This window comes from Pyrus communis, chromosome 3, assembly GCF_041283825.1.
Source record: "Pyrus communis isolate YQ-2024b chromosome 3, ASM4128382v1, whole genome shotgun sequence".
Lineage (NCBI taxonomy): Eukaryota > Viridiplantae > Streptophyta > Magnoliopsida > Rosales > Rosaceae > Pyrus > Pyrus communis.
This window is the reverse complement of record NC_142567.1, coordinates 23,433,311-23,459,901: the sequence shown is the minus strand read 5'-3', so window position 1 is coordinate 23,459,901 and position 26,591 is coordinate 23,433,311. Positions and strand designations below refer to the sequence as shown.

The 26,591-nt window shown below is 37.9% G+C and overlaps 2 protein-coding genes and 1 long non-coding RNA gene across 13 annotated transcripts; 1 reads left to right on the top strand and 2 right to left on the bottom strand.

Moving 5' to 3' along the window:
• Nucleotides 1-239: 239 nt before the first annotated feature.
• Nucleotides 240-8,168, bottom strand: LOC137714759 (uncharacterized). Of its 11 annotated transcripts, none has more exons than XR_015960901.1 (8): nt 7,999-8,168; nt 6,884-6,949; nt 5,808-5,869; nt 5,595-5,659; nt 1,344-2,066; nt 965-1,014; nt 637-752; nt 240-542 (listed from the first exon to the last, which is right to left on the bottom strand). It is a non-coding gene; the product is annotated as an uncharacterized LOC137714759 (long non-coding RNA). The 11 variants fall into 11 exon arrangements; XR_015960902.1 differs by having other exon boundaries at nt 671-752; XR_015960900.1 differs by lacking the exon at nt 637-752.
• Nucleotides 8,169-11,188: 3,020 nt separating this feature from the next.
• LOC137715080 (receptor-like protein kinase HERK 1) lies at nt 11,189-14,698 on the top strand. Its single transcript, XM_068454302.2, has 2 exons — nt 11,189-11,310; nt 11,442-14,698. The coding sequence occupies exon 2, from the start codon at nt 11,842-11,844 to the stop codon at nt 14,341-14,343; it is 2,502 nt and encodes an 833-aa protein (XP_068310403.2). The 5' UTR covers nt 11,189-11,310; nt 11,442-11,841; the 3' UTR covers nt 14,344-14,698.
• A 2,740-nt stretch (nt 14,699-17,438) lies between these two features.
• Nucleotides 17,439-19,402, bottom strand: LOC137716572 (uncharacterized). Its single transcript, XM_088691384.1, has 2 exons — nt 19,258-19,402; nt 17,439-18,805 (listed from the first exon to the last, which is right to left on the bottom strand). The coding sequence occupies exons 1-2, from the start codon at nt 19,288-19,290 to the stop codon at nt 17,504-17,506; spliced, it is 1,335 nt and encodes a 444-aa protein (XP_088547510.1). The 5' UTR covers nt 19,291-19,402; the 3' UTR covers nt 17,439-17,503.
• Between the last annotated feature and the right edge of the window lie 7,189 nt (nt 19,403-26,591).

The following is a 26,591-nucleotide window of genomic DNA, read 5'->3' as shown; positions in this document are numbered from 1 at the left end:
GAGAGAGTCTGATTAGCATTTCCCTACTAATTTTATAGAACATTGTGTAAAAAAAACAAGAGGTGACAGAGAGTATAAGAGTCTCACTTCAAAAGAATCTGCTTAGCATTTCTCTTCATTACAGGTAGGTTAAATAACCACCACGGCCTTAAGTTACGGGCCTAACGGCCCAGTAGCCTTAAGAGAATTTTAATTTGAATTCTCTTTAATGTGAAATACTGAACATCGAAACTGAAGTATTAAAATAAAAGTCTTTATTTTATTAATATATCTTTGAATCAACAATACGACTCTGCAGATGAGATCTGCAACTAAAATTACATTAACTCTTAGATATATACTAGCAAGAGTGCCCGCGCAGTGCTGCGGGTTTTCAAACTGTACAAAACATGTAGAAAATTTTAAATGTATATATGATATGCCATACTATTTACATACATATGGAAAATGTACTTACAACACTATCTACAATAAGGAACAATAAGTAGGATTGGACTTCCTTAATCTGATGGGCTTGTTTTCATTTTGCTTAGCATCGTTGACTGAAATTATTAGAGAAACAGAAAAAGAATTTCAGAAATTGTTTATGAAGGAAACAAATTCAGTCCTTATTATATATAATAGATGATCTATTACCTATAAGGAAAAAGACTTGGAAAAACCATTTTACCACATCAGGAAACGTTTGTTTATGAGTTGTAATTCATTGCAACAAATTTATTTCCATCACCAATGCTTCGCACTTGAATGATCTAAATTAAAAAAATAATAGCTATAAATGGACATTCATCACTAAAAATGAAAATCATAGACCCTAAAACTTCCAACATGGTGAAAAATATAAACATTGCGAAATTGGAATAGAAATCAATTCTGAAAAGAAACTGAGCAGCGGGATTACACTAAATGGAAACCGTAAACATAAATTGAAACAATTCTTATCAAATGAGTCAGTCGAACTTACAACGTAGTGAGGAGTGCAATCTTGCTGCCAATTTGCTAAACCAAGACTACCTATACCAAATCAGAACATTTTAATCCTTGAATAAGTTATATTGGATGACGCTAAGCATGCATGCTTAAATTAGACAATGACTTGGAACATCTACTTAAAACTCAAAAGTACATCACTTCAATTAAGAATATCTCGAGACTATCTCTAATATTTGGTTAAACCATGACTTGGAACATGTCTAAAAAGCCCCGAATTTTAATTGGTACAACAGGACAAAGAGCTTATAGCTCCAACCAGTAATCAAACTCTACTGAAATCAGCTAGAATAATAACTGAAATGAAAAAGAAACAAAAATATAGGAATACCCTATTAATTTTCAAATCTTACCACCAGTCTGCAAGGTGTGCCGAAAGCTTGTGTCTCACCATGGCTCAGTCTTTGCTTTGTTAGTAACTTAACCGTCAAATCTTTCAACTGCAATGATCAGTTAGAACACAATCAGAGAAAAAGCACATATGGAAAAGCATACTACTTTCAAAATGCTCATGGAATCCACAGTCGAAACTTTTCACTTTGCTTATATCTGCAAGATACCAAAAGGATATTAACGATGAAGGATGATAAGAAATCTTATTAAAGAATGCACTGCATTCATTACCAAAGTGTTAACCTGGTAAAAGTATAGAATATTATGGATTTACACAGCCAAATTCTACACTTGTTAATTCCGAAATTTTTCGTTTTTTGGCGTATTGAAACAAAAGTAAAAGGCGTGATCTAATCAATTTGAAAAATCTCAAGAATTCACAAATTATTACAAAACCAAATTCATTGTCAAGATTAAGAGCAACCGAATAACACAATAACAAAACGGAAAAAAAAAAAATTTATCTTCCTTTGTCAAACCTCTAGTCAATTCAAGTCGATTGACTCCACCCCCATACTAAGTGGTGCCCCAGAAATTCTTGCAACTTTAGTAGCCTTGATCATGCATGTTTATAAATACATAAAAGAAGATAATTGCAATTTATTAGACTAAAGAATTTGGGATCAATAAACAGCTACTGAAGATAATTTTTCGTGTTGCTACATTGAGAGGGGCACCCAAACCTGATATTAAAAAACAAAATATTTAGTATAATGTAAACAATTCAATATGTAGTATCAGTTTAGGATGCATAATTCAAGGCTCTAATGACACACCCCGACCCAGAAAGTCCACTTGGACTCTGAATCGAGCTGTGCTGGCCGACACCTGGAAGGTGACGAAGCCATAAAATGTGATAGTGTATAAAAAGTTAATAAATTTGAATCTAAAAGTGTCTAAGTACCAGAGTGCGCTACGAGTGGGAGCGAACCCATTTCACACGCGATGTCAGAGCATAAGTAAGGTACAGTAGTATGGGTAAGAATCATACCCTCAAAAATATCCATTAATACTAAGATTCACCACAGATTCTTGTCGATACAAACTCAGCAGCTAAAACCTGGAGGGCACCAAACAGAAGGTGTGAGTAAGCAATAAAACCAAGCTTCCCAAAGTTATTACCTTTCTAAAAGTAATGCCCTAAATGTAAAACCCGTATCGTTTTCCATAAGACAGTACAACATATATACATATATCCAAATCATACTCAGAAATGACCAAAACCACGGTTTGCCATTAAATCCACCATACATTAATAAGTAGGCCAAATGAGCTAAATCAATACAAAGTAATATATTAGTCAGAGCCATCTAAAATGACATGTACAACTTATCCGTATCTCATCAATCATGGCTAGCATATAAGTCGGAGTCACCTATAATGACCTGTACGACTTATCCATATCTCATCAATTCTGGCTAGCATATAAGTCGGAGTCACCTATAGTGACCTGTACGACTTATCCATATCTCATCAATCCTGGCTAGCCAATAGCTCAATAAGTATACCTGCACACAAGTCGGAACCACCTAAAGTGGTCTGTACGACAGGACTGGGTGTAAATAAATACGCTCAAGTGCTACGATCACGTGAAGACTGGGCGAATAATCGCGGGTCACCTACGAGTCGGAACCACCTAAAGTGGTCTGTATGACAGGACTGTGCACCTACCTTGAATCCAAGGTGAGCATAAGGTGCGGGAGGTGAACATCACGTGAAGGACTATGCCCTGGCCACGGGCGGAAGCACTAACACCGGGGTGCAGGTTTATGAGCTCTCAATGCATCTCAATATAACATGTGCAACTCATGGCAACCAGTACGACAGTATCGAAGTTGCCTAACACATAACTGTAGTCATGCTATAACGCAATCGATTCAACTAGTACTATAAACTCACCTGAACTTACCTGGGTGTCATGAGTTCACCTTTGCACTTGAAAGCATTCCCAATAATTATATGCAAGTAATATACATATTGATATACCATGATACAATCTAATACTCAACCATGTCGTAGCATATTCAATTATATACAATACAGTGAGAAGTGTACAATCAATAACGACATACTCCCAAACTACTTATTTTCAGGGATAATTATCCATGACGACCCAATTAACACTAATTTAGCTAACTAATTCATAAAACTAAAACTTGCCTTTACCAATTTCCTTCGCCTTACTCAATTTCTCAAGCAAGGCTTTGGTCTCAAATATTTTATGGCTGCATCTAACGTTTCGTTAGACTGCCTACGTACCCTAAATAGGGATCAAGCCATTCGTAGTTCATATCGTACTTCAAGCATTCACAATAATTATATATAAAATTAATATGCCTAATCAATTTAAAAGTGTCGATAGACTCTCAATAATATGTACGATAAAAAGGAAAATATGCACTCACCTGGAGTCCATGCTAAGATTCTCTAGCGCACACATCGAGGCGTCCTGAATGATTGGTCCCTGTGACCAATTATCAAATCACATCTCAGAACTCTTATCCGAAGAATATGTAATTCACATAAAACACAACCTCAACGACATTCTAAAATAGTTTGATACCTATTGACCACAAGTCAACCGTCGATCAAAGATCGACGGTAGGGTTTACAACCCTGTATAACTTGACCCGGAAGATCCGCATATCAGATTTTCAATCCGCAACTCCCAACGATCTACAATATGTTTCTAGAATAACATATTAAAATTTCATTACGATCCAACGGTCAGATCTCCGCCAATTGCCTAAAACAAGTGGCCGTGAACATTTATTTTACTAACTTACAAATCCAATTCAGGAAGATCCGTAAGTCGGATTCCCGATCTGTAAATTCCTATGATCTTTAAATATTACGTATTATAATGTATCCAATTTTGGTGACGATTCAACGGTCGGATCATCGATTCACATTTTTATCAACTAACGTATCGTAACAAATTTAGGTTCCAACTATCAACCTACGTCATTCAAACGACAAAACTGAATTCAAAACATTCGACATAGCCTAAAAATAGCATTGGCGGCTCACTGGCCACCCGCCGCCGCGGGTGGCGGTCAGCCGCCCCGACTCGCCGGAAAATCCAACTATTTCAAAAAATTCTCAAACTTCACAGAAATGAAGATCTCAGTGAGTGGAGCAACTTTCATACCTGCCACGAAGTCCAAAAGTGGACGGAAGATGGTCAATTTTGTCCACGAAGCCGGCGGGTGCCTAAAACTTCCCGACGTCGATTCGTCGTCTACGGTGGTCCAACGGGGTCAAGGTTGGTTGGGTTTTGCTCCTGGGATGATGGGCTACAAAGCCCAAGTGGTGGCATTGGCCATTGCTTTGCCGATTTGCCGGAAAATAGAAAAGGGTGACCGGAGCACCATTGATTTTCGTCAACTTTCGTGGCCTCAAACCGCCTCATACCATGGTCCATCAAGGTGGTTATTCAGTGGGTTTTGTAGAGGGGAATGAGAGCTTCAAGATGGTGGTGGTGGCATCGAAAAACTCCACCGAAGTTGGCCGGAATCGGCCTTGGAAGATGGACTCGCGGTGGTGCGGGTATGGGTGCACAGGAAACTTTCTTCCCCTTTTTTTTTTTTTTTTTTTTTTTTTTTTTCTTTTCTTTTCTTTTCTTCTTTCTTTTTGATTGGTTGCAAGCTTCACTTTTATTTTCTAATTGGTTCCTTGTCCCTTTAATTTAATTGGTCCACTAATCCCACAAGGTGGGAATTCAAATATTTAAATAACCAATTTCAAACGTCCAAAAGTATACCGTTATAATCCGGACTCGCAAACGAATTTCGCCTATACGTTCGTACCAAAGAGTACTACGAGGATATGCTTAAAGAATAAGTCCCACATCTCTCAAGTCGATAGTCAACGGAAGTCAAAGTCCTTGCCTCTAGGGCCATTTCGTAAATTCACGCTTTTAAAATAAAATAAAAACGTAAAATTTGAAACGGGTTGTCACATCTAAAACCCGCAAAATCACAGGAAAAAAATATCACATCTCATTGTAAAAAAGAAAGAACCGACTTAATCACAGTATAAAAGACATAAATACAAATACAACTTTAACACATGATGATATTTGATATACATAAATTTTTAAAAGGTGATACAAATACCAAAACATATTTATATATATGTACAAACAGTTATCAACATGATTAACAAAAATTTGTAAATTCTAAAGTTTACACTACTTGTCAATCACTTACACTTTTTTTTTCTTTCCAATTTGAGCAAAAGCACTGTAGCTTATATAAATTGTTGTGCCAATAATCTGCAATAGATAACATAGTATAAATAAGTTATACAAAACAATAGCATTGTAATAATCCATTTTTTATTTATTTAAAGCAATAATTATCAATACGATTAATAAAAATTTATAAATTGTGAACTTAACACTACTTAGTAAGTTGGCTAACCTTTTTTTTTTCAATTTCAGCAAAAACACTTTGTAGCTTATATAAATTGCTTTGATAATGATCTACAATGGAAAATGCAATCACAAATGAGATACACAAAACAGAAATAGTATTATAATGATCTTTCTTTTTTTCGTTGAAAGCATTGCATAATTGGGAAAAGAAATGAAAACTTAAATTAAACTATCAAGAACCAAATGATCTAACACATTTTAGTTCTTCTTAAACTATAACAATACAGTATATCTAACACAAATAATCTGTAAAGAGAACTATTAAAATCTCTTGACCCCAATAAGCATCTTTTACCTCACAAAAATTCTATGGATAAGTGACTTCTTTATACAACATTGCTATTCCGAATACCTAATCTCACACTTAGCTTGCAATTAAATTTTCCAAAGAGTAGGATGATGATGGTAACATACTTTCTTATTAAACAAACCATATACAATCTATTTTTCGTCATATTCTAGAAATGGGTAAATTTTTAATTGCCTTCTCAAACAGTATATCTATATTTGGGCAATTTGGGTAATTGAATCGCCTAGAAAATAAATTCACTGAACAGGATTTCATAAAATAAAATAATAATAATAATAATAATTGAAAAGAAAAAAAAAAGGGTGAAACCGAATCGTAAAAAATGAATCATCTCAATCAATTTCCCAACAAAATAAAAGGTTAGGCTAGGAGGAACCCACATTTTCCTCACCCTCTCCGCCTATTTCGAAAACATTTTTCTTCTTTCCAACTTCCCCATCTCGGTCTCCCCTCTCTTTCCCTTTCAACTCCTTTTTTTCTCTGTTCATATCTTCTTTCCCATCTCTGAAAAACCCACCCTAGTTCAATTGAATAAATCGCAGCAAACTCAAATAAAAATTTGAATATTTCAGACCGAAAACGGAAACCAAACGACCACATAAAAATACGAAAATTGGAGATTTCCCAGATCACGAAAATTGGAGATTGCCCAGATGACGAAATTATGAAAGAACAGTAACCCAGAAGTTAAAATCGGAAAAAGCCGAAAACTTTGTAAGATTTGACCGGGACAGAGTAATCAGAGTTCATACCTTTTCCAAGAGAGAAACAAATAGTAGTCACAGCTGCTGCAACTGCTCTCTCTAAGTCTGGAGTTTCTGGGAAATTTAGAAAAAATCGTTAGGGTTTCATCCGAATTAGAAAAAATCCTAAACAATCATTATAAAACACACCTTAGCTATATAAGATTGATTCTGCAGAGATCTGAAGATAGGCCGCGCCCAAAGGGATGGAAATCGACCAAAAACCCAGCCACAACCCAGAAATCCCAAACGGAAAAAGGGGGAAACAGCAGGAATTCTTTACCCCAATTAGAGATGTCGAAACCCTCGGAACGCAAAAAATCCCAAATCTAAATAGACGCACAACGGCCCGGTAACCACAAAATCCCTTAAACCACGAAAATCAGCAACCCTTTCCGCGAAAGAATATCACAGGAAACAGAGGATTGGAAGAAAGAACAGCCAAAACGAAAAGAGCAAAAGCCGAAATCAAGAAAAGCAACGAAGGAACAAAACCCTAACTCAAGATGACTCTCGAAGTCGAAAGAATAAGATGAGAGCCTCGTGGAAAACAGGGACACAAACGGAAAGAAAACAGAGAAGAGAGAGCAGTTCCGTTCGGACACTGGTCATCCACAGTACCCAACCCCTACGGGTTTTAGTATATATGATATATATATATATATATATATTAATATTTATTTGATATAATCAAATAAAATTTATAAAATATTATAATTATTAAAACTTTATGATATAGTTAACAACACAACCTATATGTATACTATTATGCTTAATATCACCATTGTCGATAAATAATTCGACATGTCTGATATAATTAGTAACGTAATGATCGACAATGGTGATTAATTTATTAATATTCTGTATATAATCAGTATTATATATCCATTCAATAATAATATTGAATAAAGGACAATAACTGCATATTTCGACCTTAAAATTATTCTCTAAACATTTTATGATAAAATGTTTAATATAGATCTCTGAATCTTTTGGTAAAGAAAGATTTTGGTCGAAATATAGAATGATATTATTAAATTTAACAACCTTCGGAGCAAAGCTACGCAAACAATAATCTTTATAATATTCTAATTTAATAAAAGACTGAAGATCAGATGGAATACCAGACCAGTAATCCATCGCTGATGGATGACTGAATATTTTTCCGGCAGAATATCTCTCGTCGCTTGCAGAGCTCCTTCTCCTTCTCTATATCAGATGCTGAATGAATTGTGAATTATGACCCTCGCACAAGACGAGTATATATAGGCGGACTCTCCATCACCTCTATTTTTGGTACAATTCCCTGCTAACATTATAAAACATTATGTAAAAAACATGAGGTGACGGAGATGTAGATTCTCATGTCTTGTTCAATATCCTTTTAATTGGTTTTAATTTGTGTCGTCCTATGGTGCATTGCCGCGTCCCTTTGACTAATTGACACTCCCCCACCACGTAACACGTTAGTGATGTAGTTTTCGAGTTTTGTTTTGTTCTATGCGTGTAGGGTTTCCATTTGCCAACCAAAAGAAGCAGAGTCCACCGCTGTAGCTTGCTAGCTAAGCTTGGCACACCCATCATCTTACAATTACTATTAACATTCAAATTATAGGCCCACTTGCCAACTGCCCAACAAGGACTTTCTTCCACTTTTTTCTTGTAATAATCTCCATTTGTTTACATTATCTACAAATTCAACTTCAACCTCCTTGGGTATATTGAAAAATAAGTGTTGCTAAACTAATAACTAGTTAATTTTATAAAAACTGACAAGTAATGTTGATGAATTGAAAGGTAATATAAAACTATAGCCAGTGATGGAGTCAAAATTTGCATGGTGGGATCAAACCCAATGTAAAATAGTACTACAAAATATACATAAAGCATCATGAATTTTAAATTTTGCTTCACCCAGGCGTCACATGTTATGGGCTCAAAAAATTATGATTCCATAATAGGTATACAGAAAGAAGCGCCACTTATGCCAACAAAACATGAGTAACAATTCCTCTATGCAGCATATATGAAATAGTACACAAAAGAAAAACATAAAAAGGTTTCAACTCAAAATGAAAAATCTTCCATGGAGGCCAACCAAAAGTGGCTAGTAGAGAAAACACCAAAGTCCAGGTGAAGGATGACCTATCGTAGTTTCCATAAAACAAATTTTGCACCACAACGCAACCATTGTTCGCCTTAAGTCATAACATATACAGACCTTCAAAAGCCCCAAATAAGAAACAAAGTTAAACCACAAACATACAACATCAAAATACCAAAGAAAAACTGTAATTTATCATCAATTAACATACCAACCGAAAGTGGCTAGTAGAGAAAACCCCAGAAGTCTAGGTGAAGGATGACCTGCCGTGGTTCCCAGGTAACCAATTTTGCACCACAATGCAACCATTGTTCGCCTTAAATTGTAACATATGTAGACCTTCAAAAGCCCCAAATAAGAAACAAAGTTAAACCACAGACATACAACATCAAAATACCAAAGAAAAATTGTAATTTATCACCAATTAAAATACCAGCTGAAGGGAGTAGTCAAACCTCACAGTTATATCCATTGTCCGAGACCATCAAGAACACAGTTCTAACACCGACAATGTAAGACATGAATTCAAAACCAAAAAAAGGAGGCGGGGAAAGTGAAACCAAGGTCTTGCTTGGATACGGGGACAATGGATGCTTTAGAAACGTACCATTGACTTTGAGTTTATTCTTTAAATGCTAGAGTGATCAAATTGTTAGAGCATATTTTATATGGTTAAACTCATTTTTAAATGATCAATCGCCACACAATGTAAATCACAAAATATAATTTGAAAAATTGACCTCTCTTGTTAAGGAGGTCTGCACATTATATGATACATATTTTTCTATGTGTCTACACTTTATTGGATGATTTTGCTAATTGTTTATGAGATTAATAATTTTTCTGTCAATTATGAGATTAATAATTTGAAAAAACAGAGAACAATGATTAGCACTCTAAAGATTTAATTGTGCGTTAAAAATTTTTTATGTTTACAAAAAGAAATTCTCTTATAAAAGCGTAAATTAGATTTTTAAAGTACCAATAGTTCCGTTGCATTATTGTATAAGGAAAACTAATGAAAATGGTTTGAAAATTTTGAGTTTTAATGATAAGGACAAAATAAAAGGTAAAGTGAATAGTATCAGGATTGACTTTTTAGTGTAAAAATATGGTTTTTCGTTAAGGTGAACAGTACCGTGAGCTTTTCGTTAAAACTCTCTATTGTATAACTACTATTGTTTTAGCCCTAGTTTGGTACTGAGGTGATTTTGAAAAAAGTGGTTATAAAAAAATGCTGGGAGCTTTTTTATGTTTGGTAAACATTTAGCTTCAGCTTTTTTTTACAGTTTTGGGTGAAAAAAAAGCCAAAAACACAAAGCTGCAAAACTCAGCTTTGAAAAACCAACTTTTTTTCACATATTTTCTTTCACATAAAAGTTTATTAAACATTATAATACCGCTTTTTTTTTTCTTTTCCAAAAGCACTTTTACAAAAAAGTTTACCAAACACTCTACTGCTTTATTTCACATCAGCTTATTCTCATAGCACAACAGAAACAGCTTTTTTTTTTCAAAGTACAGTAATATCAAACCAGCCATTAGATAAAATATGAGTAGTGAATGATGCGGAGGCTGGGAGCTATTACATTGGGTAGAGAGCAGATGTGTTTCATTTATATGTTTGTATAAAAATTAAAAACAGACGAGTGCAACGGTGCTCAAAATTCAAAATAATTCTAAACATAAATCACATGACTCATTTTGGATGAAAAACTTAACTGAGTTGGTGAAATAACAAATTAATAATTTTGGAAAATTTGTATGACAAATCACTTAAAATTTTAGTTCATCTGACAAATGGAATCCGATTGCTGCCTACATTATTAAGGAGCTGGTTTTTGAGTTACAAGAATGTAGTAAATTTCGCGAAAATGTAATGGAGTGACTAATAACCTTGCCAAGTCAAAATTATATAGCGGTGATTTTATAGTTTAGTTTGAGGAACCTCGAATGTTATATGGGATGTACTCTATCAAGATTGGTACTCTAGTTGAGGTCTTCTTCATCAATAAAGCTAGCATTTTCTCTTAAAAAAATAAATTAATAATTTTGAAAATTGATATGATTAATTGAGTAAAAAGACAATGGGCAAAAACCTCTTGCCAAGAATAAACCCTCTTCATTATTTATTTTCTAAACTTTCTATAAATTAATAGGGAAAAAAAAAACAATGTAACAAAAAAAAAAAAAAGCCTTCATTATTTATTTTCATTTCGGACAGATATTTTTCTGTAGAGTGAAATCTGCACCAAACCCTTTTGTTTGTAATTTACCTTCTCCACCAAGCAGATAGATTCTCAATCTTCACTCTAGTTTCTACCAAACCAAGGTAAGCCCTTCTGAAACTTGGCCGGTTTTTAAGTAATTAATTAATTTAATTAATTAATTACTTATCTATTTATTAATTTTAAACTCATCTCTTTGCACATCTGACGCCGTTTCCCATTTTGTTTGGTGCAGTTTCGTGGATAGTTTAATGCCTAAAAGAATCTTTGAACCTGTCAGTATCCATCTAGTTTGTCATATACTTCAAACCAGCTTGTGTTTTGCCAGATTTGCATACAATCTTGATTGTTCTTCCTCTTATTTGCAATTTTTCATAACTTTAGAGGGAGAAAGAGAGAAAAAAAAACTGCTACTGAAACCTCAAAAGATTGCATCAGATTTGTTTTGGAGCTCAGTTGATCTCAAAGGTGACATCTTTTCACTTCTCCAATCAATTCTGTTTCTGGGTTTTCATTAAATTTCTGTTTCTGATTGATCAGTAGAGTTCCTGTGTAAAACCCAGATTTTTTTGGTCCCAATTGAGCTCAAGAAACCCTAATTTCTTGGGTTCCTCAATAAATTTCCCAACTTTTGGATGATGGGTTGTTTTAAATTTGATCTGTTTATTTGGGTTTTATCCCCATTGTGTTTGGGATTGTTGTGTAGTGGATTTGTTCCTGCTGACAATTACCTTATAGACTGTGGATCACTTGCCAATACTACAGTGGGTAACCGTGTTTTTCTAGCTGATAACTTGGCTTCCAAATATCTTTCATCCCCAAAAGACGTTGTTGCCAATGTTTCTTTGAAATCAATCACTTCCTTTGATGATTCGCCGCTGTATCAGACAGCGCGAATCTTCCCGGAATCCTCTAAGTACACCTTTTCCATAAGCCATAGCGGTAGGCATTGGATCCGCCTTTACTTCTATCCGTTTGTTTTTGGTAGTTATGATCTGAGCAAGGCGAAGTTCTCCATTTCCGCCCAAAACTTTGCCCTCCTTACTGATTTCAGTGTTCAAAACACTTCTCTTAAAGAATTTTCGGTGAACGTGACTTCAGATAGCCTTGTTATCACCTTCACCCCGTCCAGCAACTCGTTTGCATTCCTAAATGCTATAGAAGTTGTTTCAGTCCCCGACCAACTCATCACTGATGATGCCAGCTATGGGTCAGAGAAATTCCAGGGTTTGACGAATCAGGCTCTGGAGACAGCTTGGAGGGTGAATATGGGTGGACCAAGAGTGTCTTTTGAGAATGATACCCTGTGGCGTACTTGGGTTCCTGACCAAAGTTTTCTAGTAAATGAGAACCTTGCAAAAGATTTTTCGAACATTGCAGCTGTTAAGTATGATGTTGGTTTGGCAACTGAAGACATTGCTCCACAAACTGTCTATGGAACCCTTACTGAGATGAACTCGGCAGATAATCCAAACAGCAATTTCAATGTTACCTGGGAGTTCACAGTGGATCCAGGATTCCAATACCTTGTTCGATTTCACTTTTGCGATATAGTAAGTAAATCTCTCAATCAGCTGTACTTCAATGTTTATGTTGACTCTTCCAATGTTGCTCCAGATCTTGATCTGAGTACTGCGACAATTAATAAGTTGGCTGTGCCATATTATCTGGACACTGTTACAGCGTCCATTGTGAGAAATAAGCTGCGTATTAGTATTGGCCCTTCTGCTGTAAACAATGCTTATCCCAATGCCATTCTAAATGGGCTCGAGATTATGAAAATAAACAACTCAGCAGGCAGCCTCAGTGGAACAAACGCAGCAGTTTCTTCTTTGAATTCAAGTTCGAAAAGTAACATTGGAGTAATTGTGGGTGCCAGCGTTGGGTCATTTATTGCAGTGGCATTGGCTGGGGTTCTCTTTATTCTGTGCAGAAGAAGGAAGAGACTGGCAGATCAAGGCCATTCAAAGACTTGGAGTCCCTTTTCCATGAATGGAACCAATTCTCACACCATGGGAAGTAAATACTCATATGGGACAACTGCTAGTGCTGCTTCTAACTATAGCTATCGTTTTCCTTTTGGGGTAGTGCAGGAGGCTACGAATAACTTTGATGAGAGCTGGGTTATTGGAATCGGTGGTTTTGGGAAGGTATACAAAGGAACCTTGAACGATGGAACTAAAGTGGCTGTCAAGAGGGGAAATCCACGGTCTCAACAGGGACTTGCAGAGTTCAGGACTGAAATTGAGATGCTATCTCAGTTCCGTCACCGCCATCTTGTCTCATTGATTGGGTATTGTGATGACAAGAATGAGATGATTCTGATATATGAATATATGGAGAACGGAACCCTGAAGGGTCATCTCTATGGCTCAGGTCACCCCAGCTTAAGTTGGAAACAAAGGCTTGAAATATGCATTGGATCTGCTAGAGGACTTCACTACCTTCACACTGGTTATGCAAAAGCAGTTATTCATCGTGATGTGAAATCCGCAAACATCTTGCTTGATGAGAACCTCATGGCCAAGGTTGCTGATTTTGGGCTTTCTAAGACGGGGCCTGAAATCGATCAAACCCATGTCAGTACGGCAGTTAAAGGAAGTTTTGGATACCTTGATCCTGAATATTTTAGAAGGCAACAACTGACAGAGAAATCAGATGTGTATTCATTTGGGGTGGTTTTGTTTGAGGTTCTTTGTGCAAGACCTGTTATAGATCCGTCTCTTCCGAGGGAAATGGTGAACTTGGCTGAATGGGCAATGAAATGGCAGAAGAAGGGGCAGTTGGAACAAATCATAGATTCAACTCTTGCAGGCAAAATCAGACCAGATTCTCTGAGGAAATTTGGAGAAACCGCCGAGAAATGCTTGGCTGACTATGGTGTTGACAGGCCCTCCATGGGAGATGTGTTGTGGAATCTAGAGTATGCCCTTCAACTTCAAGAGGCAGAAATTCCAGGCGACGTTGAAGAAAATAGTACCAATATGATTGGTGAGCTATCCCCACAAGTCAACAACTACAGTAACGTCGATACAAATGACTCTGCTGTGCAATTTGAAGTCTCGAGTGTGGATGATCTTTCAGGTGTTTCTATGAGTAAAGTGTTCTCACAGCTGGTAAAGTCCGAGGGTAGGTAACTGTTCCGAGATAGTATATGCTATGAGTTTAGCATCTCCTTTGATAGCACTTCTTTTGTGGCAGTTTGCTGATTAAACTTGATGAAGCATTCTGAGTTCTCCTTTTGTACAGAAAGGGTCCGCGGTTTGAGTGTGTTTAAGATTCATAAGGGTTTTATGTAACTTGTTTATTTCTTATTCATATTGCACACCGTATGAAGCAAAAGTTCTGGTGGGAGATGGCTCTGTAGACCTTTCTCCTCACAGCCATCCATCCCGCGTGGTTCGTATGATCGGTGATTGTGAGAGGAAGGCTTATGCGTATCCCGCTTCAGACTTTTACCATATGAAAGCCGGTAAAGTTTTCATTTTCGTACTCTTCCTTCTGCGGGTGTTTTGGTTTTTTGTTTGGTGATTTTGTGCATGATGGATTGTTTGTCGTTGTTTGGTTCTTAAACAGAAGAAAATAGTGCAAGAGAAACAGTTTCAGATGGTTCTCTGATAGGATAAGAGAATCAACATAACGGAAAGGGAAAATGCAGGAAATTAGAAAAAATTAAAGCAGATTCATCATTTCATTCATAACCTTGCAACAATGCGTACAACACATATGGAAGGCATTTTACCTAAAATGGTATTTGAGATTGACATAATTTCATACTTTAGTCTTTGAGATGTGAAATCATTAGAAATAGTTTTTTAATTTGTTCACCGTCAATCATTTTAGTTCTTTTATGAAAATCTCTGTTAAATAGGGATGAAATTGACAAAAATAGCCTCACTGTAATAAATTATGGGCTAATCATTCAACAAAAATTTAGGTATTTTTGTTATTTTGTTATTATTTAACAATGATTTCGTATGGAAGGGCCAACATGATCGATGGTGGACAAACTCAAAGACTAATTGTATCGATTTTAAATTTTAAGAATTAAAGTGAGGAGTTATGTTAAACTCATAAACTATTTCGGCCAAAATTTTTAGGTTAGACTATCTTGGAAGCTTTTAGAAGTCCAACAGCCAGTGGAAGCTGTAATTGGGCCCAAGAGTAGGCCATGATACCAAGTGATCCTAACATTCTCTCAAACTCCCTACTAATTGGATATGGTTTATAGAGTTTGACATAGAAACAAAAATGATCAAAACTGTAATTTCTTCCCATTAGTTTCTTATATTTTATATATATATATCCAAACATTAAGAAAATAAAAGACTTTCCATTTTCTCTTTTATTTTTCCATATCTAAAGTGAATATCGTATCGGTTGGACAAAAATAACAACATTGTTAATAGGAAATAACGAACAAGATTAAACAAAGGTGTGCGAGATGAGAAAAATGGTATGCTTTTGTCATTTTTCTTGTTAGTAAGGCAAGTCTTGCAGCTTAAATGATTAAGATCGTTCACTTCTAACTCGATTCTCTTTATCGGTTCCCAAACATTTCTTTTTTGTTTAAACGGGGGACCATCTGATGACCGCCACTGTAGTCTACTCTTTCGGAGGCCGAAAAGACTCACAGAGGCATTTTAGCTTTTTCCTGGCCACCATCGTGTGCTTCACGAGCCCCATGAATTGAAACCAGGATGTGCTGCATAGAATATGGGTTTGAAATTCGTCCCTAACCACTAGGGCAATCCGTGCCGCTACCGTCAATATGTACTCTGGATGTGCAGTTAGTATATCGTCGACAAAGGATCAATAATCCATCACTTGTTACGCCACAAAATTCAGATTTGGAGTGGTTTGTGTACACCACGTTGTAAAACTCTGCATTGGATATGAATCATCAAGAAAAAAGGAAAAACCGAAGAGAAACAACATCCCACGCCCGAAAATTTTTATCTAAACAAACATCATTCGGATGAAATCCAGCAGCATTTGCGGGATAACAAGGCGCTTCTTCATGTGCGGGTTCTGTAACCTATTGATCTCGTTGTCAGTTCTTCCAGCCAAGAGAGAGGATACAGCATCCTACCCAAAAGTTTGTTTTCGATTTAAGAAAGTTATAAACAAAAGAGTTGTCCGGCTCCTCATAAATGATGTTAAGATCGGCTAGCTCATCCTCGGAATCCGAAAATAAAACAGAGACAAAAAGGATTGTTTCAATGACACATCTAATCATAATCAATAGGATTTGAAGAGCTGTCATGGTTAATCACATCAAATTCAGCAGGCAGGAAGGGCGCGGAAGCTACGTATTGAGAATGCAAGCAAGGTAGCTTGCTTGCTCTCCTAGTAGCGTACGTTGGTGGCAAGGAAGGAGGCACAGGGACCATACTAAAGTAAAGAGGCATTCGGGAAGCAACTAGGTTCAGCTGAAAATTACAATCCCCCGCGTCTCAACCGAATTAATGAGAATCATATATTTCATAATCCATGGCTGGGGACTGCAAGTAACCATACTCAAATCGATCAGCATGTCTCCATTTTCATCCGCAAACAATATGATCCTCCATATCAGAGACTTCGTCATCATATCACACTAAATTTTTTGTAACTTTCTGAGCCCCTATTTCCACCTGAACGTGGAAATGGATGCTCCCGCGAAAGACATTGACATCAACGGTACACACGTGAAGTGTCTCATAAGCCCAAAGCTACTCATGCTTCACTTCGTGCAAAAGGATCACAACATACTATGTTTACAATATTATTAAACACACACAAAACACGTACCTTCACATAAGCGTCCAAGACATCTTCTAGCAACACTGTTTGCTGAATTTCATTCCCTGCAAAACAGTTGGCGTTGAGAAATCTAGCACACCCTTAACGTCTTCCATCAAGATGAGAAATTAATTATTTAGATCGGGCAAGCCTTGGCACAAAGGAAAGGTTGCTCCTTTGTGACCGAAATGTCACGGGTTCAAGTCGAGGAAAGAGTCTCTTTGCAACTCAAGGGTAAGGCTGCATACAATAGACGTACTCACCCCCTGGGATCCTCGCAAAGTGGGAGCGTTGTTGGCTTGAGTCACCCTTTTATTCTTGCTATGCACCTCCACTAACATAAGCGTAAACCAAAAAAAAAAAAAAAAAGCAGGGGGTCTGTAATTTTCTTAAGCTACAATGTATGCATAGTATTAAAATGCATTTATGCGATTGAAAGGTGCAACACTTTCAAAATTAACAATAATCATTAGAAGGATCTGTTTCAACTTTACAAGATAGAAATTAACTTCATTACGATCTTTCTATCAATGGCAACAAAGCAGGATCTACTTTATCTTTAGACAACAAATCAATTATCAATTCCGTAGTTGACGCATCTGCAGAAAAACCCTTGCCCACCATTTGTTGAATAAGTCCCATGGCTTCTGATGGCTCATTGTTATTGAAAAAGCCTCGGATGATTATGTTATAGGTCCAACCATTTGGAGAACAACCTTTCTCTTCCATTTCTTTAAGTAATTTTACCGCTTCGTTTGTTAGCCCTCCTTTGCAAAATCCACTAATCATTATGTTATACGTCCTGGTATTAGGTTGAAGACCTCTTGATGATAAACCGCGAAAGAGATCCCTTGCAGAGTCAATTTTCCCACCAATGCACAATCCTTCAATAAGAAAAGCGTAAATCATAATATCTGGCTTTAACTTCTTACTTTCCATATCTCTTAACAATTGTATTGCCTCGGGAAATTGTTGGTTTTTACACAGGCCACCCAATAAAACAGCATAGGCTTGAACATCTGGAAAATGGCCGCAAGCTTGCATCTGAGAGAACAACTTTTGTGCATCTTGTGTTCTCCCTACTTTGCAAAAACCGTCCATGAGAGTGGTGTAAGTAACGACATTCAGAATGACTCTGCTACTAGAAATTTCCTCAAAAAGCAACACCGCCTCATCTATCCTTTTATGCTTACAATAGCCGTTTATCAGTATGTTGTAACTATAGGCATCAACTGTGTAGCCCTTTCTGAGCATTAGTTCCAAAACCTTTTTTGCCTCACGCATTTCTCCTCGCAAGCAATAACCATCCATAAGAGAATTATAAGTAACAGTGTTAGGCTCAATATCTCTTTGCGTCATCATTTTGACCATGCTTTTTGCTTTCCCGACCAAGCCCTCCTTACAAAGGGTGTCTATCAATACACTGAAGGTTTGCAGATTTGGAAAAATACCTTTGCTCACCATTTCATTAAACAATCTCGCAGCTTCTTTCCACTCCCCTAATTTGCATACTCCATGAATCAAAGAAGTATAGGTAATGATGTCGGGTTCAATACATTTACTCATCATTTCAGAGAAAAGGTTCATCGCATCAACCACCATAGCATCCTTACAAAGACTGTCGATGATCGTGCTGTAAGTAACAATGCCAGGCTTGCAACCTCCTTCTTCCATTTTCCTAAGTAGTTGAATAGCTTCAGTGTTGTTACCTTTCATGCAAAGGCCCTTTACTAGTGTGCCGAAAGTAACCACATCTGGCTTACAATCACCACTCTCCATCTTATTCAGAATCCCGACAGCATCAGCCTCTCTATCCTGAAGAAGGAATCCATTGATTAGAGTGGAGAAGGTCGCCGCAGTCGGTTCAAAACCAAGTTTGAAGAATTTTCCCAAGACAGATAAACCAAATTCCATTTGGTTGAGATGGGAAAAGCAATTAATGATGATGCTTAGAGTATAAACATCGGGACGAATTCCGGACAGCTCCATTTGGTCATTCAGCGAGATGACTGCCGAATAATGTTTCAACTTGGCGACTTGAGTCAAGACTTGATTGAAACGGACGACGGAAGGCAGAGGACGCGTTTGAAGCATTTCGTCGAACACATGGAGTGCATCCTCAAGATTAGTTACTTTGACAAGCTGACGCAATTGGGTGTTTGTAGATTTGGTTGGATAAGAAGATCGAGAGTGAAACGGAGCCACGCAAACGTTGAAGAATAGAAGGAGAGTAGATTTATGAAGAAAACAAGGCACAGGCGACATACCTCTGAGTCTGCTGGCGATGCCATAACCAACATTCAATGAAGAAGAAATTGTCGTCGCCCGCATCATCTTCAACGTCTGCCGGTTAATCAGTAGGAAGATGACGAATTGGTTGTGCGTATCGGACTCTTTTTCCCGATGAGGTTTGGGGTTGGTTTGGGCAAATTTTCATAAATAAATGATATTATTTCACATAATATCTTGCAATTATTTTCCAAATACCGCCATATATGGCTAGCCATTCTCCACCCTAAGGGCTGGCCACCCTTCCATAAATACTCATCTTATCCCACTAAAATGCTAAGCCATTTTGCTACCAGAAACTCCTAAACATATTCTTTTTAGAATTCTAACTTTGGCATTAGAGATTCTTCTGGCAAAGCTCCTCCATTCATCATGGGCACGTGAGGCTTTTTACCTTAATCTTAGGTGTTATTATTTTGCAGGTGCATTTTCGTCAAAGGAGAAGATGGCGGAAATTTACATCCATAAATTGGTGCTTTCATTGAAAGTTTGATTCACACGCTCGAAGAAGACTCTCGCATTCAAAGTTTCTCATTTCTCGTTCACTTGTAGATTTTTCTTGCGTTCTTATTCCAAGAATTTTTTATAAATTTCTTTGAATAAACATAAAAGAAAAATACAATGACTAGAAATTCAGAAACCACAACAAACGGAACTTCCTATGTTCAAGGATTTGGACCAAGCGATGGAGATTGAGGCATAGCTCTACCACGATGATCCACGACGCTTAACACGATAGCTAGTGGAACGGCACCACCTCCATAGGGCACCACCTTGGTAGCCACCACGACAGCAACTACCATGGCAACCTTTGGCGATCTCTCTGCCTACGGTGAGCAGGCAACCATGCAGCAGCAAGCCCAGGCACACCCCACCTTGCAACAGTAGACCCAGGCCAGTGCCACAACGTTGCAAGCCCAGCGCGAAGCAGACCAAAAGGATACGCCCAACGAGCCCAATAGATGCAGGCCCAAAACCAGGCGGCTGCAGACCCAAGGTAACAACGCCTAACGCAACTCCAGGCCACATAGGCCCATGCCTAAGGCGAGTCGGCTTGAGCAGTGCAAGAAGCAGCCAGAGCCGCGACTCAATGCGAGCCCATCGCACTCTAAGCCTAGCGCAAACCCAATTCACCATTGGCCCAACACCAACTAGACCAGGCCGCATCGTGCCCACGCCCGCCGCACGCAGGGCAGCCCACGTACGTGCCCCTCATAGCAGTCCAAACTGGTCCAATACTAGTTTAATCATCATGGCTTCAGATATCTAGACCGACGATTGAACCGGGGGTATTTTCACCCAATTTCTTCGTAAGACATAGCCCAACTCAAATCTCGCACCCGGAGTGCATTACACTTTCACTACTTAAGGAGACGCAAACCGTCCAAGCTCTTCCAACTTAAATGACGAACAAAACTTGTCTCGACAAGTCATAGAGTTGATAAACGTCCTCGCACACCAAACAACCTTGGTGAATTAACTCTTACAGCGTATTGAGATACAGTGTGCCCCAGACGAGGTGTCTCGAAATAGGATAAGGGCAGACGACAAACCTCTTCAGCAGCGTCCCGGCAAACAAATACTTGACCAGTCACGAACCGAGCATTCTGGTAATGTACACTCCCAACTAGGCCTTTGAGATAACGTATATTCTCATCTTAGCACAAGAAGGAACGTGCACTCTCGGTTAGGCCCATGGACGAGCATACATTCATGGTTGGGGCCAAACTCTGATAATCAACATGAGCAACCTTCCAAGCGAAGTGTTCATTCATGACTAGGTCCGTAAGGAGCATCATCTACCTCACATTGGATTACAACACGATGGATGAAGAGAAGCAGTCACTCAATCTAGCTCAAGTTCAATCGGCAACCTGCGAGTAATTTGCTCGCCTGTTAGGAACCACACGCACCGCAGCCGCGACATAGACAAGCTGAACACATGGAAGAGTAACCTAGGCCAGCAGGTCACGATCGGGGGCAGCCGAGAGATCTACTACCCTGACAAAGGTAAATTCAGGAAGAAGTAGAGAAGCCCATGGTCGAGCGATTGAGCAATTTCCAACGCAACGAGGTCACTATGAGGCACTACGACATGACATTACCAACATAAACGTCACCTTTCATTGACAAGATCGACCAGACAAAACTATCCCACATACAAAGGAGGATACAATAATTAGCGCATCGGAGGCAGACAAGTACCAGAATGACACACCAGCCCAACCACCAAGAACCAGTGGCAGGTCTTGTTCTCATCACAACTCTGCACTCAAATTCTTGCCTACCTGTTCCACATCCCTCGACCGCCCTTGATTTGTCACCATGGCTCTAAACCTTAGAGATCTTGCACCACAGCTTACAGTTGTGCCACTTTGCGACTCCTAAATGCGCCCACCAAGCCCATGGCACTTTGAACTTTAAAGTATCCAACGACGGAGTAGAATACGAGGCCTTACTAGTAGCCTCTGCTAAGGAAAGACTTAGTGGTGGAGAATCTTGTAATCTATTCAGATTCTCAGTTGACCACCAACCAAGCTTCAGAAGAACACATGATGAAACATCTAAGGATGATGTAATACTTGGAGAAGGTCCAGGAATAGCTTACTGTGCTTTCTACTTACACATTTACATGGGTTCCATAAGCAGTTTGAAGTTTCAAGCAGATCACTGAACAAGACCTCACAAGTTGAAGATTATTTCAGTTGTCCAATTTTCCTCAGTTACGCTCATGACAACGACTTTCATGCTTTCTAGTGCGATAGGGTAAACCAATTCTTCGATACCCATATGGGTCAGCTCTCCAGTGTGAGAGGGTAAACTAATTGCTCTATAGCAATTCCTTGACACCCATATGGGCCTGTTCTTCAATGCGAAAGGATAAAATAATAGCTCTCAAGTGCGAGAGGGTAAACTAATTTCCTGACACCCATCTGTGTTTGCTCTCCAGTGCGAGATGATAAACTAATTGCTCTCCAGTGCGATAGGGTAAACTAATTTCCCGACATCCATCTGTGTCTGCTCTCCAGTACGAGAAGATAAACTAATCGCTCTCCAATGCGAGAGGGTAAACTAATTCCCCGACACCAATATGGGTCTGCTTTCTAGTGCGAGAGGATAAACTAATTGCTCTCTAGTGCGAGAGGGTAAACTAATTCCCCGACACCCATCTGGGTCTGCTCTTCAATGTGAGAGGATAAACTAATTGCTCTCCAGTAAGAAAGGGTAAACTAATTCCCAGACACCCATCTGGGTTTGCTCTCTAGTGCGAAAGGATAAACTAATTGATCTTCAGTGCGAAAGGGTAAACTAATTCCCTAACACCCATATGGGTCTGCTCTCTAGTGCGAAAAGCTTACATAGCTCAAAAGATCGAATACTCAAATACCAACTAAGCAGCACATAGTCATGAGGCAGCAACCACTTCACACTTAATAGTTCGCTCATCCGACACTTCATCTTCAACAGCCCTAATCTTGGCAGCTTCGTCCTTGATTGCTTCATCTACGGCATATGAGAAATCAAACTCAAGCAGTTTCCTCATTCTTGGCAATGCTGAATAAGATCATTTTGAACAAAAAGAAAGGTAACTTCATCAAAAATCACATGTCTCAAAATATATATTCTGCCTATCAAAACACTTGTAGTCTTTGTAATTCAAACTGTAACCCAAGAAGACAAATTCCTTGCTTTTGGGATCAAGTTTAGAAGTTGTATGAGGCTTCAACCATGGGAAACATCTACATCCAAATATTTTCAGAGACGTATAATCCGGAGATCTATGAAATAATGATTCCCAATGAGTTGATTTTGTAACTGTTGGCATCATGTTGATTAGATAAATTGATGTGGCAAATGCTTCAACCCAGTATGAATAAGGAACCTTGAAGGCTGTTAGAAGAGTTTTAGCAGATTCAACGAGATGTATGTACTTGCGATCAACACAACCATTCTGTTCTGTTCTGGTATGTACTTGGTATTTCACATCAGTTAAGAAATTCTCCACCAGAATCAGACCTCATAGTAACAATTTTGGAACTTAACAAATTCTCAACCAAAGCTTTGAATTGCACAAATGTATCAAATACATTAGACTTGGATTTAAGAGGAAAGAACCAAGTGTATTTTGCATAGCCATCAACAAAGATGATATAATATCGATATCCATTGATAGAAAAAAGTGGTGCAGGACGCCATACATCAGTGTGCAGAAGCTCTAGAGGCTTTCTTGATGTACAAGAGACATGAGCAAAAGATAGCTTGGAACATTTGCCTTAAGCACAACTAGAACACACAGATTTATTTAATGAACTTGAAACTGAAATACAGGACTTAAATGCTAGCTTATTTAGTATTTTGAATGCAGGATGGCCCAATCTTTAATGCCAAGTATCATGTGAAGCTTTAGCATATGCTGCAAATCCCTGTTGATTTCCAGCAATAGGAGATGCATGAAATAGGTAGAATCCAGCTCTCACATGACCTTTAAAGAGCGTTTTCTCCGAAGAAATATCCTTCACAATGAAGTGAAAATGATACAAATGAATAGAACGCCAATTATCAAGTATGAATTGGTTTGCAGAAATCAAATCTTGCTTAAGATGAGGAACATGCAAGACATTGATCAAAACAATGAAAGGCAATATTAAGTGTAGATGAACTAGAATTAAGCATAGGCACACCTTTACCATCAACAATATAAACTTGCTCAGCCATTGTATGCCTCAGGGTTTTGCAGATTGTTGTAGGAATTACTCATGTGAGAACTAGCACCAGAACTAAGAAGCCATATAGAAGTAATGGTTGCATTGTGTGCAATTTGAGAATTCTTGGTGCCAAAAGTTAGATTCATGCGTTAAGGGCAATCTGCAGCTTCATGATCCATTCGGCGACAAATTTGGCAAGAGATATTTCTGGTATAATTGTTATATTAAGAACGAGAGCCATGGTTGTATCGGGGATTACCCTAATTGCCTCGATTAAACCTTTGATTACCCTGAAAGCCTTGATTATACCTCTGATTTCCATGATTGTTATAATTCCTAAGGTTGGAGAAATTGCCATAATGTTGAGGACCATAGGAATTAAAGTTGGGTCCACTATGAGTAAAGAATGAATGAGAACCTGAATCACCAGTCGGTGTTGGATGAAGGCCAGCAAAAGAATGGAAAGCTTGAATTGATGCCGATGAAGAGGTTTTCTTACAAGTAGTTAACTGAAGCTATTTGCTCAAAAGAAAGCCATGGAGTTCATCAATGGTAGTGGAACCAAGCCGAAATTGGATTGCATCGATAAAAGATTCATACTCAAATGGCACACCATGTAAAATCATAGATATTAACTCAAAGTCTTCGATCGGAGCTCCGGCATTTGCAAGTGCATCAGAAATTTCTTCAATTTGTTGAAGATAGATCGCAGCCGTAGAATCGCCATTCATGATGTTACGAAGACGAGAACGAAGTTCATGAATGTGCGATTGCGATGCAGTCGCGAGTCATGATTCCAATTTTGACCATAGCTCATAAGTCGAATTGACTTCAGTAGTGTATAGAATGAGAGAATCCGAGAGTGTAGAATTAATCCAAATCAAAATGTTCTGATCATTCTTAAACCAAGTAACATATTGAGGATTCAAAGTAGAGGTGCGATTACCAGATGAGTCAAGAAGAAATTTTGGCAGAGCGGTCATCGTGTCGTTAATGATTCTAGTGAGATTGTACCAGCGGAAGATCGGAGCGAACAGAGCACTTCAGGTGAGATAATTCGTTGTGGTGAGCTTCATTGGAACCATAGATCCAATATTTTGGATCGTAATCGATGAAATTGTCGAGGATGTTGAAGAATTAGGGCAACAATTGATCGAAGCAGGATGAATTAGAGAAGTAGATTCAGAGGAAGGAGAACCAGAAGTCGCCATGGCTGGATTTCTAGTGTTTGAAGCTGCAAGAAGAAGATGAGCTGGAAGCACGAGAAAAAGGATCGAAGGTCGTAAAACTTAGGCGAGAGATACCATAATAGGAAAGTTATACTTTCATTTCATGAAAAAATAAGATTACATATTTGGTGTGTATATACTAGTGACTCACTCACTTGTGCTAACAACTAATTACATCTTTATCTAACTAATCACTAGTTAATTACAAAACTGTTATAACAACCTTATAACAAACTCAACTGTTTACAATTTTACCCTTATTAGAAAGGTCAAGGGTTCTCCTTTATGACCTTTGAGTTGTGGAAACAACCTATTTGCAAAGCAAAGCAAAGGTAATGCTACGTACGATAGACGTTCTCTCCACACCAGACCCTCGCACATTGTTGATTTAGGGTCGCTCTTTTATTCTCGCTATGCACCTCCACTAACATTGAGTGTAATAAAAAAAAAAAGCAGGGTGTCATCATTTTCTTCAGCTCCAATGTATGCATAATGTTATAATCAGAATAGACTCTATAGATGATGTAGCTGAGATCATAGAATAACCTGAAAACAACTTATTCCAGAGAAGGTCACACACCAACATTTACTCCCAAATCAGCATCCTTGGCATCCATAGAGTGACTTGAAGAACACTACCTCAATATTTTTTATTTGGCAAGTCTCCTTCAACATTCAAGACTCAGCTCAAATACCATGCTACTCAAATAGATTTCGCAATGTCACAATAGTAACATACAAATTTCTCTATCAGATGGTGGATTAAACTAACAACATATATAATGTATTTATGGCATTGAAAGGTGAAATTTTTCAAAATTAACTGTCAACATTTGACGGATCTATTTCAACTTTCCAAGATAGAAATTAATTTCATTAAAGTCTTTCTATCGATGGCAAAAAAGCAAGATCTATTTTATCTTTAGGTAGCAAATCAATTATCGATTCAGTAGTTGATGCATCTGTAGAAAAACCTTTCTCTACGATTCTCTACGATTTGTTGAATAAGTTCCATCGCTTCTGATGACTCATTGTTATGGAAAATACCTCGGATGATTATGTTATAGGTCCAACCATCTGAAGAACAACCTTCATCTTCCATTTCTTTAAGTAACTTTTCCGCTTCGCTTGTTAGCCCTCCATTACAAAATCCACCAAGTATTATGTTACACATCCTGGTATCAGGTTGAAGACCTCCTGATGATACAATAGGGAGAGGAAGATTTATGTAAGGAGTTTTAATTTAGTTTCCCAAAAACAGTACCGTACTCTTTAATGGTTAAAAGATCCATATAAAGAAAAACTAAATAGTCAAAATTCAAACAAAACCAAAATTCTTCAGAAAGAGAAAAAGAAAAAGAAAAAAAAAACTCATAA